A 13,455-nucleotide genomic window follows, 5' to 3' on the forward strand; every position below is an offset into this window, starting at 1 on the left:
AAAGTCTTAGAGATCAATTGCACTTTCTTAACAAATTTAAGATTTTCAGTGCAGTCATCCCTTGTTTTTACCATTGTTAATGCCATCCCAAGACTAATCAAACTCAAAAACTCAATTTCAAAAACATATTTAGGGAAATCTTACCAGACCAATGAAATTGGTGAGATGCCTGATTTTATTTCTCGATATCGCTTTCAGCCGCTATTCGTAATTTTGGTTTTGGATTGCTTAAAACTTGCATCTTCATTGCAGTTAGATCATATGCTACCAGATGGAACTAGTCCATGACAGACGAAGATCATCTAGGATTTGGCATTTCCACAGAACTTACAAAATGTTATTGCAGCCAAGTGAAATTAGCAGACCGTATTTTTCTTTCAACGTTATTGTTGACTTGAAGTCAGCAGTCAGTCACTAGTCAGACGACTCAGATCAATGATGAAGTGTACCAGTCAATCAAGTCCAACTTCAACCCCATGAACAGAGCAGGGATTTGAAAACCTTTCGGGGCTGAAATTTTCACACCCAAAATTTCCATGCACCTTCCTAGAGCTGGGAAGATTGCACCTTTGGTCCAGTTTGGCGGGTACATGCTTGGAGGAATCTTTATTTTATCCGAACGTGAAGGATGTTTCAGAATGAAGGACTTTCCGACAATCGACAATTATGGAGAGGAAAAACATTGAACTTGACTCCAATCCAGCCTAACGACGAAAGTACAGATAGCTGTTAGTTGACTTGACTAGAGAATGCAAAATTGTCGTTTCAGTGGTGCTCCCCTGGTCGATGATTTATAAAAAGTGCGTTGACGAATAAAAATGAATTTATTTTCTGTGGACCGTAATTCCATAACGTCGATATTAAATAGAAAGTGATCCATAGATTTTTAATCTGGATACCCATTTGTAATTAGTGATGAAATAATAATTTTACCATTGACAAACTAAGCGGTATATTGCCACTTGCTTTTAGATTTTACAAATGGTCCCATGAGTAACATTTAAAGATGAAATAATAGTTTTATCATCCACAAAACCGATATTACACTAACGCTCATTCTTATATTTTACAAGGGGATGCATAACTGTTTATAAGTTATCAATGAAATAGCAATCTTACTATCCACAAACCTACTAATGGAAAACCATATCGTTATTTGAAATTTGATGAATAATATTACAAATATACTATTGAAAGGACCATTGTGACGTCTTGGAAATTTAGAATCAGTAAATTGCCCAAATTCAATAAAAGGAAGAATTATTATTGAATTCCAGTTGAAAAAATTTCGGATCGCAAAGACATAAGTGATGAATTTGGATGAGTCCAGATTTGTCATTTGGTTTCGATTAGGTCTCAAAATCTCAATCATTGCGACTTAGGATTTTAATCCTCACGTCTAAGCTTTTTCCTGACCGAGCCTAGCTAGTAAAAATCCAAATTTTATTCCGAATCGGTTGAGCCAAAAATCCGATCAATCTTGATTTATCAAAAGACCGTTTCACCCTCGGATATTATGCATGTGGTACAAAATTCTTTAATTTGATGAGACCCGTGGGCCCCACCTCAGTCAAATCAGCCAACCACCAGTCAAACCCAATCAAAGTCTCTCTCTCTCTCTCTCTCTCTCTCTCTGTCCCGTCTGCCCTTTCTCTCCTGTTCACCGCGCGAGCCCCCCCTCACGCTCATTTCCTCTTCATCAAACGGCCACCCATCCTCTTCCTTGGTTGTTTTTGCGCCACTACCGCCTCTAGCCATCTCCGCCTGCCACTCCACCTTCGTCCGACCGCCGTGCACCGCTCCGGAGCCGCCGAACAGGACCCCGGAATCGCACCCCGACGACCCTTCTACTGCTCGTTCTGCCCTTGCCGCCGCCTCCCAACCAACACCGGCCGCCTCACCTTCATCTAGCCACCACTCCGCCTACCTCCGACAGCCGTCTACCGCCGTGAGTCGTGATTCAGCCCAAAGAGCAGACGTGCTCTATTTCAATCTAGGCCTCCTCCAACCTCCGGGTCGCGGCTCTTCCAGCCCTCTCTCACGGCCGCGAGCCACCCCGAGCGATCGCCTTCGACTCCTTGATGTCCCACGAAACCGCCGGTAGCCAACCACCACTTGTGGAGCTCGGATTGAGCCTCGGAAACCCCTCTCCTGTTTTGACCGAGTGCCTTTTTTTTGGCCCCGATTCTATCCAGCTCTTGTTCGGCCACCTTTGGCGGTCCGCCGCCGCTATCGCCGCCACCTCTGGCCACCCCGAAGACCCCCCAACCTTGGCCGAGCTTTTCCCCAACCTTGGACCGACTAAAACCCCACAAAACAACTCATATTCCCCAGCTCCAGCCGCGCCCATGTTCTGTGCCACTACTATTCACCGTCGGCGGCCACTGTTCCGACCAACTTTGGCCATCAGCCGCCATCCTTGGGTCCCATGCCACCTTCCCGAGGTGTCGCTAAGTCCTTCGGGCCATCTTTGACCGAGTTGGAGCCCGAAGCTCGATTTGGAGCTCGAGTCGCCAATCGTCATCGTCGGGCCGGGCCGGGCCGAGTTCGTGTCGTGCCGCCCGAGTTGAGATCATCCGAGCTAATTTTAATTGTGAGTTAGCCCCTAACTCTTGGTTATGACGCTAATTGCGTTTGAAATTAGATTAATTAGCTAATTAGGGTGTTTAGGTAGATTAATTATGGTCGGGCTAGATATAAACATGGTTTGGGCTAAAAGTCCGTAATTAGTTAAGATTAGTCAATTAGCTAGGTTATCTGTGGCTAATTGGTGAGTAGAACCGATTGATTTGACCGATTGTGTTGATTGATTGCGAGCGAACGATAGGTTAGAGACAAGAGCACGATTAACGATCAATTGAAATTGCAATTGTGATTAATAATCGACCAGTTGCAATTGATTAATCGATTCTTGGATTATTGGATGTGAATGCCGGATTTTAGTGCCGATTGCCGTGGGGGTCCGATTAGAGGTTAATCGCCCCAAATTGCTTGATGTGTCGGTCGATAAATTGCGCATTCATGTGACCATGCATGATATCAAATTGCACGATTTTGCAAGAAAATAGCCTTGGGTCAAGTATTTGAACATGTATGTATGAGCATTCAGCCTAATTTCAAGAAATGAATTGGCTGGTTGTCGAAATGCTTGAGTGGTTACATAAACGGATAATTTTGACGATCATTGTCTTTTGGTCGATTGGTCCTGGCAATCATTGTCTTTTGATTACTGGATGCGCGTCGCTCATTGTCTTCTAGTCAGTACGTTTGCTGGTCACATCTTGTGAAGAGTCGAAGCCTTTTAAGGATTCCTATTAGTTCCGTGCCATGTCAACAATCATTGTCTTATGGTTGGTTGAGCGGAGCCACATGGACTATCGGAAGCCGTCTCCGTAAGTAAGGGACGATGCCTGATCCCGCCATGAGAGCACCAACTAATTAGTGTGCTGGACCTACGGGTCCGTTTCGATAATTAATGGACTACGTGTGATGTCATGTGCATGCAAGTGTTGCCATACGTTGCCAATGAATTTATTAGTTTGATTGGTTGACTGTTGAGTCGAGTCCGCATCGTATTATGTGTGGCTTGGAGGGTAAGCTTACATGTGGTTGAAATATCTACTTTGTGATAATGTGACCGTTTGTTAGGACGTTTGAACGAATCAATGCCTTAGCCGGGTTTAGGCGTTGACTCACCGAGTTTTTTTTCACCCCGTCGTTGTTAACCATTTTCGGGTAGTGATGAAGCCCGTGGACGTTAAGGCGAGAGTCGTTGTAGGATTTTTGGAAGTAGGTGAGGGTTTAACCCTACCCAACCATGTTTCTTTTTGAGGTCTTAGCAAGCCGTCCCGAAGAATGAGGTTGTATAAGTCTTCTGTAGCTTAGTAGGGTTAACATTCTTCCGCTCCGACTTTATTAATAAAATTGTCTTTTGAGAATTGGGTGTGATGATTTTCCTACTATACTATCTCGCCGATCTTGTTTGTTTGGGAGAGTTGCACATTCCGCATGCGCCGTAATTTCGTAAGTTGATAGTGTACCTAGGACGTTATCATTAATGACCTAAGGCGAGTTTGGTAGGAATGTGGTGAGCTCAAGGATCGGGGTGTGACAACCATTGCTCAGTATGGGCAAAACGGACTGTTAAACACTTCTTCGTGATTATTAAACGACACATCATGTTGGAGATACCGTTGCACTTAATTGACTACCTTTCATGTGAATGTCTCTTTCTTGGGAAGTTAGAATATTGTATGTTATGAAATCATTCTTTTCCTTATTATGCATATTTCTTTCTTTAATTAGTTAGCCTTAATATTATAAAAAGGATTGTACAAATACATTTCTTCCCGAGAAAGTAATATACGACTTCCAATTTCCCAATTCTCTAATGCTTTCCATCATCTCATATTCTGACATGCTATTAGAGCTTCCCTTCTCAACCTAGCTTCTGCATAAAAATCTTCAACCTACGAAGAGAATAGTCATTTTTCGTTGAAAAATCATGTCGAAGAATCAAACTTCCAAGTCCGGCACATCCTAAGATCCCAAAGAACCATCTTGCGTCCAAGGTTTGAACAACCTACCTTCGGATTCACCCCTAAACACGTTTGACCTGATGGTGGAAAATCAAATAGAGAAACAGGGGCAAAACCGATCCAATGAGAGGCAATTGAATCCGGTTCAAACTACCCACCGGCCATCCATGCCTAATCCAAGGTAGCCCTTTCCGAGCCCATATGCTCAATGATTTCCTATCCAGGCCCAACCAAGGCCGACCTAGAATGTAATGGGCTATGTGGAAGGAGCCTATAGGAAGAATAGTGGGCTAGGAAGATGCTTGCCTCCACTGTTAGACCTCACCCGAGCTCTGAATCGGGTTGGCATCTTCTGAGCCAAACCGTTGCAGGCCCATTGGGTTTTGGGTGAACCCATATCCGACATTCAGCCTCGATTTATTTCCTTTCGCCGGCGCCACCAGTAGTCGACCAAAGCTGGATGACCCTCCGTACATGTCCACGCCCGACGGATCCAAGCTCCTCCTTATGGCGCAACAACTCTCAAGAACGGAAAATTTACCCCATTTGGTCACTAGAGTTCCGGCCAGCTTTAATCATGAAGGATGAAGAAGGTTCCATAGACAGTATCATCCTAATTCTGATCGACAATTTACTTGTACACGGAATTGAAGGAAGTGCAATCGCCTTGTTTGAACGTGGATTGGCAATTGTCTCACTCCGGAAGTTGCTGCTAGAATCCTTTTGACTGAAGATGCAAGGACAATTTGGGAGAGTATTGGGGAGATGTATGGAAAGCTTGATAAGGGTAAAACTATTCTCCATAAACCGAGCCCTATTAGAGCTAAAACAGGGAAATCTTTCAATATCTATCATTTTCAACCAATTATCAACACTTTCGAACGAATTGGAGATGGCCAAGGAAAAACTAGAAGGACCCAGCGTAACCCTAGCGCAATATCGAGCTATGAAAGAGTGGGAGAAGGTGATGGACATTTTGCTCATATTGAATCAAAGCTACTTACCATTTCACAGTCGGATCCTTGCTACGGAGCCTGTTCCCTTGTTCGGGGCAAATTTACCATCTCATGGCCTTGGAATAGTCTCACCGCTTGGCTTCCTTGGAATACTTGAAGGTTGGCAAACACATCGTCCTTGCGTAAAAGGCAACATCGGACTAGCCAATACTCGTGGTGACGTCCAGCCAAGGAGGATTCGGGAGGTCGGGCACGACACTAGGGTTTGGGCGATGCCCACACTTTAATCTGAACGCATGGCCACGATTTAATCGTGCAATCAAATGGCCTAGGACACACCCAAACTAACTACCGTGATAAGGAAGAAGAAACATCCACAACTCTTTCTCTTTTATATTGGCCTAATTCCCTAAAAAATTCCAAACTTTAGGTTTAGTTCCAAATTTACCCCAAATTTTTTTTGGTTTCAGAAAAAACCTTCAACTTTAGGTCCAGTCCCAAATCTGTCCAAACATTTTTTTTTGTCTCGAAAAAAACCCCAACTTTAGGTATAGTCCCAAATTTTCCATGAATATTTTTTGTCTAAATAAATCACAAATTTCAATACATTCTCAAATGTACCTCGTCGTTGAGTCCCAATTTGACGTGGCATTTTCACATCGATAAAAAAACTCAAATTAGTAAAGTAATGGGGTGATAAGTACTGATCAACGTGGCATTTCCATGCTGATATTAAATCCACCTTAATAAAGAAATTCTCCAAAATATAATCATTCTAGGATATTAAAATTAGGGATAACTAATGGCGACTTTTTTGATAGCGAGCTAATGGAGCAGATTTGAAATTAGAGTAAAAATTGGTGATTTTTTTCTTAGACAAAAAAAGTTTGGAGTAGATTTGTGATTGAACCTAAATTTTAGGATTTTTTTTTTGGACAAAAAAATTTCGGGGTAGGTTTGGAACTGAACCTAAAGTTGGGATTTTTTCCGAGACAAAAAAAAAAATTTAGAGCAGATTTGGGACTTTACATTAAATTGAGGGTTTTTTTTTAGGGAATTAGGCCCTTTTATACCATTCCCTCTCTACAGTTCATGTTCCCTTTTGGAGAACAAATATTCATTTCACTCCTATTTTATTTCTACAAGGTTCATTATCCTTAGAACCTCATTTTATGTTTAATGTCCATGTTTGCAAAAGGGAAACAACACAGGTGGTCCATGAGTTTTGACTTACTGTACAATGTCGTTCGTGAACAAAATTTATTTAATGTGCTCCTGAATTTTAATCCAATATGCAATGTGATCCGACTAGATATGTATTTTAATGGGTTTTGATTGCATTCACTTGCAATACGTGTTAATTGATAGGGAAAATTACGGGCTTTAGCAGGTGTTTTGATAGAGATTAATCGTTTATTTCTAGATGCATTGACATTCTCCTTTTTTTTTTTTTTCATTCTAGTAATTGAAATGTGAAGGGGTGAAGAAGATTAGAAAGATTTGTGACTAATCCCTACGCCCCTTTTTTTATTGATAAAATAGGATTCGATACAATATAATAAGCAGAAGTATAATAAAGAAAGGAGGAAAGAGAAATAAAAAAGTAAATTCAACCTCGGCAACATTCCGGTTTAGTTTCCAATTCCATTTAAAAATAGTTTGTTTAAGGTTTAGCATAAAGAAGATTTCAAATTGAAAAAGCTTGTATTTTATATGGTTAGTGCTTTTTTTTTTTTTTTTTTTTTATGTAGCAAGGTTGATAATCAACAGCCATCTAATGTTACAAAGTAGAAGTATAATAGAGAAAGGAGGAAAGAGAAGTGATATTTCCAGACATATGCTGGTCAGTGGGTAACTTGAGGAAAATCAATGTCTGGGAAGATAACTGGCTCGCTGGTGGACCCATCGGCGAACCAGGGAACATGGGAAGATCCCCAACCTGTGGAGGAATTGATTAACTGAGAGGGAAACTGTTGGGATGAACAAAGGTTAAACAGCCTTTTCGAGGAAAATACAGTGAAAGAGATCATGACGATCCCTAGCAGCTCTAACCCAAAGTAGGATGAGATTGTATGGACTGGACACAAGTTAGCCTGCTACTCAGTTAAAAGCGCCCATCATAGAATCATCCTACTGAACCGGCAACACATTACAAACTAGGCGAGAAAGGCCCTGCCTGGTCCACCGTGCCCGTTCTGTCGGCAAGCCCCGAAAACAGTGGAGTACCTTTTTCGGTTATGCTGATGGACATGGGGGAAATCTGGTTAGACCCATGCATGAGTATTACAATCACAAGTCTAGAGATTGCAAGAATTGAACAATGGGTATTGAAAGTCACGGAGTGAAACGACAACCCATCTTCCTGGGAAATAATTGCAAGCGTACTGTGGGAGATCTGGAAATCAAGGCACGCCTGGCCTTTATTTTCCAAAACCAGAGACCGGACCGGAACCTAATTCTAGAGGCAGCGTTTGCTATGAACAAGTGTTTTGTGAGATGGAATCAAACAGGGTGTGGGGGGCGGTGGGGGTTTGGGGGGGGGGGTGTGTGTTTCGAACTTGAAAAAGAAAGAAGACGCACCTGCCCGCTGGTCGTGGCCTAAAAATGGCTCCTTTACGCTGAATGTGAACGGATCTTTCGTCTAATCGGAAGGAGCGAATGCTAGTTTATGCGGCAATTCAAAAGGAATCATAGCCGCTGGGTTTGCAAAATCAGACGGTGCATCGTCGTCCGAAATGGTGGAAGCCCTCGCTTTAAGAGAAGGTTTCTCTCTCCTGGCACGCTGTACTTTGGTCTGATCGAAGGAGATGATCTGAAGGTGAGAACTGAAAGCGAGAGTCTATCAATTTGTGGGCAGGTCACAAGTAATTATCGGAGCCCATGGAATACACAGGCAATTATTGACCATTGCAGAAGAAGGTTGGTCCAATTCAGAAACATGCGGATGGTCCATTGCCGGCCAGAAGCAAATCAAGTGACTGATTGGATTGCTAAAACTTATCGTAGGGAAGCTCGCCCCTTTAATTGGGTTGCTTGACCTGGAATCTATTTTGCTTTGCGAACATCCTTGTTTAAACTTTGGTAACTAATGAATGAAGTATCCTTCGTCTCGAGCTACTTGACTGAGTAATTCGAGCGAGCGGCCGGAGACCACTGGAGCAAATGGCGAGATGGACGGGGATGGAGCGCTGAGGGCTTTGGCTGCCCTTGAACCTTCGTCACGGCTACTGTTGCTTCTGGTCACTGTCTCTGTCCTTTTACCCACCTTCGCTGCAAATCGGACTTGACTGGAGAACGCACAATTGTCGTTTCAGTTGTGCTCCATCGATGGGCTGATTTCTAAAGTTTCGTTTACGGCAAAAATGGAATTTGTCCCGTCCGTGGTAAATACATTATATCTGTAGTAAATCTAAAATATCAAGCGATAGGTAGACAGTGATCGGTAATTTTTCAGTCTAATCAACTAGTTATGAATCACTAACAAAGCAACAATTTGCCATTGACAATCCGAAGGTGTTGGACCCAAAAAAAAAAAAAACAATCAAACAGTAAATTTCCACTTTAGATTTGCAAGCAGGCGTGTATGTATTTGTAAGTTACCAATGAAATAACAATGTTTCCACTCGCAAAACCTAATAATAGATTACCACTGACAAGTGGGTGGATAAGTGTTCAAGTTACAAAGAAGTAAAAATTTTACCATCCGTACACTTAGTTTATGTTGCTACTTATTTTACTTTTTACAAGTAGGCGCGGAACTGTTTCTAAGTTTTCAATGGACTCACAATTTTACCATCCACGAAATCGAATACTAGATTGCCACTTGTTTTTAGATTTTATAAGTGGACGAGTGAGTTTTTGTAAGTACCATTGAAATTAAAATCCCACCATCCACAAGCCCAATAGTAAATTACCACATGTCTTAGTTTTTACAAGTGGCCGCGTAATTATTCGTAAGTTGTTAATGAAATTACAATTTTACCATCCACAAACCCAATAGGAGATTGTTTTTAGATTTCAGAAATGGGCACGCAAGTGCTTGCAAGATAGCCATGAAATAACAATTTTACATCAACATCGACAAACCCATTCATTAGTACATTACTACTTGTTTTAGATTTTACAAGTGGGCACGTAACTTCCTGTGGTGAGTAATTAATGAAATAGCAAATTCATTATCCACAAATTTAATAGTAGATTAGCACTTGTTGTTATGATTATTTGTAAGTTACCAATGAAATGAAATTTTACCATCCACAGGCCTCATAGTAGATTACCTCTTATCGCGTTATGATTTAATTTTGAGCCGTAAATAGATGACGTGGTTATTAAGTACCTAGAACATTGACGGACATAAGTCGCAAATATTGTTGCAAGATCAAGTCAATATACATGACAATTAACTAGCAAATTGCACGATTTTTGTTGATCAACATGCAGAACCTGTCTTTGGTGATGAAGAACTATGAAGAGAAGAACAAAGGAAAATGCAATTTGTCAACTTTAAAAACGAACCTCCGTGGAATTCTTCATGGACGTGAGTGTCTGAACAGCACTTTATCCCAGAATCGGTAATAAGCCAACCTCCATGATTTGGTAAACGCCAACGGTCCACAAAATGCCCAGAAGCCAACAACGAATCCAAGTGGTATGCCCAGGTAAAACCACTTCTTCTCGCTGTCATCATCATCGCCATCGTCACCAGCTCCTTCCGTGCCGTTCCCAGTATTTGAGCATGTTGTTTCCAGCGGCTGTCCGCACAATCCGCCGTTGCCTTCGAAGGAACTTGCTGAAAAGGTGAGAAATTGTTTCACTGCCGGGATGCTTCCCACAAGCTTATTGTACGAGAGGTTCAGGGCGGAAAGGAAATTCAGGTCGGAAAGCTGTGTGGGAATCGTCCCACTGAGGTCGTTCCCTGAAAGGTCTAAGGACTCAAGCTGTTGCAGGTGCCCTAGGGATGAAGGAATTGGCCCTGAGAATCCATTGTTTGATAAGTTGAGGACATAAAGCGCTTTGAGAGCCCCCAGAGTTTCAGGTATTGGGCCATCTAAATTGTTGCATGAGAAGTCGATTGAAGTGAAAAGAGTCAAAATCTTCACCAGCTCCACTTGCAGACCTTTGATGGTAACCCTTACTGAGTCCTGATAATGGAGTCCCGCCAAGCGAAGAAAAGGATATTCGATGTAATTAAAGTCTACATTAGCCTTCATGGCCTCCCAATTTGCGAGGCATTGAGCAGGCACAGGGCCACTGAAATTGTTGGTAGATATGTCTACAATTTGAAGCATCTTCCAAGTGCCATCAGTCCCTGGACATCCAACCCCTCCATGGAACTTGTTGGATCGTAAAACGAGGACACGTAGACTTGCAATGCTCTTCAATTGACATGGAAACACGTCATCTATCTGGTTGTCTCCAACGTCTAAAACCTCCAGAGTCGTGCAATTTGCCATTGTCTTTGGGAACTTCCCTTGTAATCGATTACCACTGAGATCCAAAGTCTTCAAACCACATGTTCCAGGGAAATTGATGATGCTACCATCCAAGGCATTATTTCGCAGATTTAATACCTTCAGAGACTCCATCACTAAGCAATCAGGAATATTTCCACTCAAATTGTTATGAGATAGGTCCAGCACCTCGAGATAATCAGCTTTGCAAATTGATTTTGGGATAAACCCCTGGATATTGTTATTGGAAAGGGAGAAGAATATTGCCAAAGAAAGGCTCGTTCCAATAGTAGGTGGAATGACTAAAGTGAAGTTGTTGCTCGAGAAGTCAATGTGTGTGGCAAATGGCGGCAGCGGCAATGTTTGTCCATGGAGGCTGTTCTTATGGAGGTCAAGAACAATAAGAGTAGAAGTCAGATTAGGTGACGGTCTTTCAATATCATCTAGCAAATTGGACGAAAGATTGAGATACAGAAGATTTTGAAGCTCCCATATCCATTTTGGTATCTCACCCTGAATTTGATTGCCAGAGAGGTCTAGATATATCAACCGGCGTTGCCCAGCCAGAAACTCAGGTAAAGTCCTCAGATGGCAAGAATCCAACTTTAAAGTTCTAATGTAAGGGAATAAAGGCACCTGGGAAGCATTATTTGTGGCATTAATGATAAAATGATTGTAGGAAAGATCCAAATAATAAAGATTTTTGAGCTGCTGAACCAAATTAATGGGAAATGAGCCGCTGAAATTATTGGAAGAAAGTGAGAGGTACTGGAGCCCTCGGAGTTCCCATATAGACATCGGAAGTTCTCCTCCTATATTGTTGTTGCTCAAATCAAGTGTATCCAGTTCGTGCAATGTAGCATTAAAAGATCCCTTCACTTGACCAGAAAATTGGTTGTTGGATAGTTGAAGCTTCTGAATTGATGGAATTGTGAACAGAGATGAAGGGATATCTCCTTTCAGTGAATTGAATCGCAGGTCGAGAATAAGAAGACTTGAGAGACATTCCCATTGGGTTGAATTAATCTGACCAGTGAGATTATTGTGGGACAAAGTGATTTGTGTCAGATTCTTGGATTTGCTGAGTGATGGAATTGAACCAGTAAAATTGTTGAATGAGAAGTCCAAATAAGCCAGTTGGGAAAGATTGGTGAAAGAGCTTGGGATATTTCCATCAAAGTTGCAATTCACCAATTCTATTCTTGACAGATTTCTGAGATTACCAATTGATTCTGGGAGCCGCCCGGAAATACTTGTGAAACTAAGAACCAGTCTCTCAAGAGAACCATTCTCCGGAAACCCGGGCAAAGAACCCTGAAGGAGTTTGTTGCCTGATAGATCAAGGGTCTGAAGTGTTTGTACCTGGAAGATTTTTTTAGCAAATACTCCCTGCAGACCACAATTACTGAGTTGCAGAGTAGTTAAATTGTGGAAGTGGGAAAAGAACTCCGGGACAGTGGTAGACAGATTATTGTAGCCCAGATTAATTACTGACAGAGAACGAAGATCCACGAGGGAAGAGCAAGAGTCAATGGGACCTGATAAATAACAATTCATCATGCTCAACACTTGAATCTTCGGCAGTGAAGAAGACAAGGCATTGCACCATTCATTGCCTGTAGCAGACACGTTCACTCCATCAAGGTACAACTCTGTCAGCTCGCTAAGAGACCCAACAAGCATCTTTAGATTCGGATTCTCGAGTTTCAGTGAATTGAGCCCAGTAAAATAAAGCAGGGATGATACATCAAGAGTAACCAACCTTGTCAAACGTGATATTCCAATCGGAACCTGCCCTACGAACCCGGCATTTGAAAGATTCAGGTAGACCAAATGGGTGAGACTGCTGAACCCAGATGGAATCTCCAAAGACTGGAAGCTGTTGTAAGCCAAATTCAGCCTCCGAAGATGATTGAGTCTGAAAAGACTCGATGAATCGTCAAGTCCACCAGTGATGCACTCATTGCTCAGATCAAGACCCGTGACTTGGCCACCTTCGCAGGTCACGCCATCCCAAGAATCATTGCTCGGATTCCATTTGATCAATTTAGTGGACAAGGAAGCAGAGAAGCTGAGGCTATTCTTCAATTCCAGCAGTAGCAATTTCTGATCGCCGACACAGTGGCCCGAGACCAAAACCGTGCCTATGCTGAAGGGGTTGGTATGTGCGAGAAGTAAGACCAGCCATAGGAAGAGCCAAATCCTCATTTGTTTCCAGCAGATTAGCACACACTATATTACAGAGTTTGTGAGTGTATCACATGCTAATGGAAGGCAGTTGTATGAGATTCCTATGGAGCTGTGTTTGGTCTAAAATTCTTATGACGTCCTATCATTAATTTTTTAGTCCCTACGTGTGAGTCGGTGTGACTCTCTTAAGTTGACTTGACTTGGGAATGCGCCCATTCATCAAATCACTTAGTGGTTCTTTACTGTTCTTGAAGAAGAAACAATCCGTTAATTTATTCCACGGAATTGATCCCTCTCGAGTAAACTAACCAAATGGAAATG

The 13,455-nt window shown here is 42.2% G+C and overlaps 1 protein-coding gene across 1 annotated transcript; it reads right to left on the minus strand.

The window, feature by feature from the left end:
* Nucleotides 1-9,813: 9,813 nt before the first annotated feature.
* On the minus strand, nt 9,814-13,152 carry LOC115731724 (receptor-like protein 7). The gene has a single exon (XM_030662396.2). It carries the CDS (start codon nt 13,150-13,152, stop codon nt 10,024-10,026), a length of 3,129 nt encoding a protein of 1,042 aa, XP_030518256.2. The 3' UTR covers nt 9,814-10,023.
* Nucleotides 13,153-13,455: the final 303 nt, after the last annotated feature.

The sequence above is a fragment of the Rhodamnia argentea genome, chromosome 10 (genome assembly GCF_020921035.1).
Source record: "Rhodamnia argentea isolate NSW1041297 chromosome 10, ASM2092103v1, whole genome shotgun sequence".
Lineage (NCBI taxonomy): Eukaryota > Viridiplantae > Streptophyta > Magnoliopsida > Myrtales > Myrtaceae > Rhodamnia > Rhodamnia argentea.

Bases quoted from the DNA above. Each gene is read 5' to 3' on its own strand.
- LOC115731724 (XM_030662396.2), bottom strand. From the start codon at position 13,152: ATGAGGATTTGGCTCTTCCTATGGCTGGTCTTACTTCTCGCACATACC.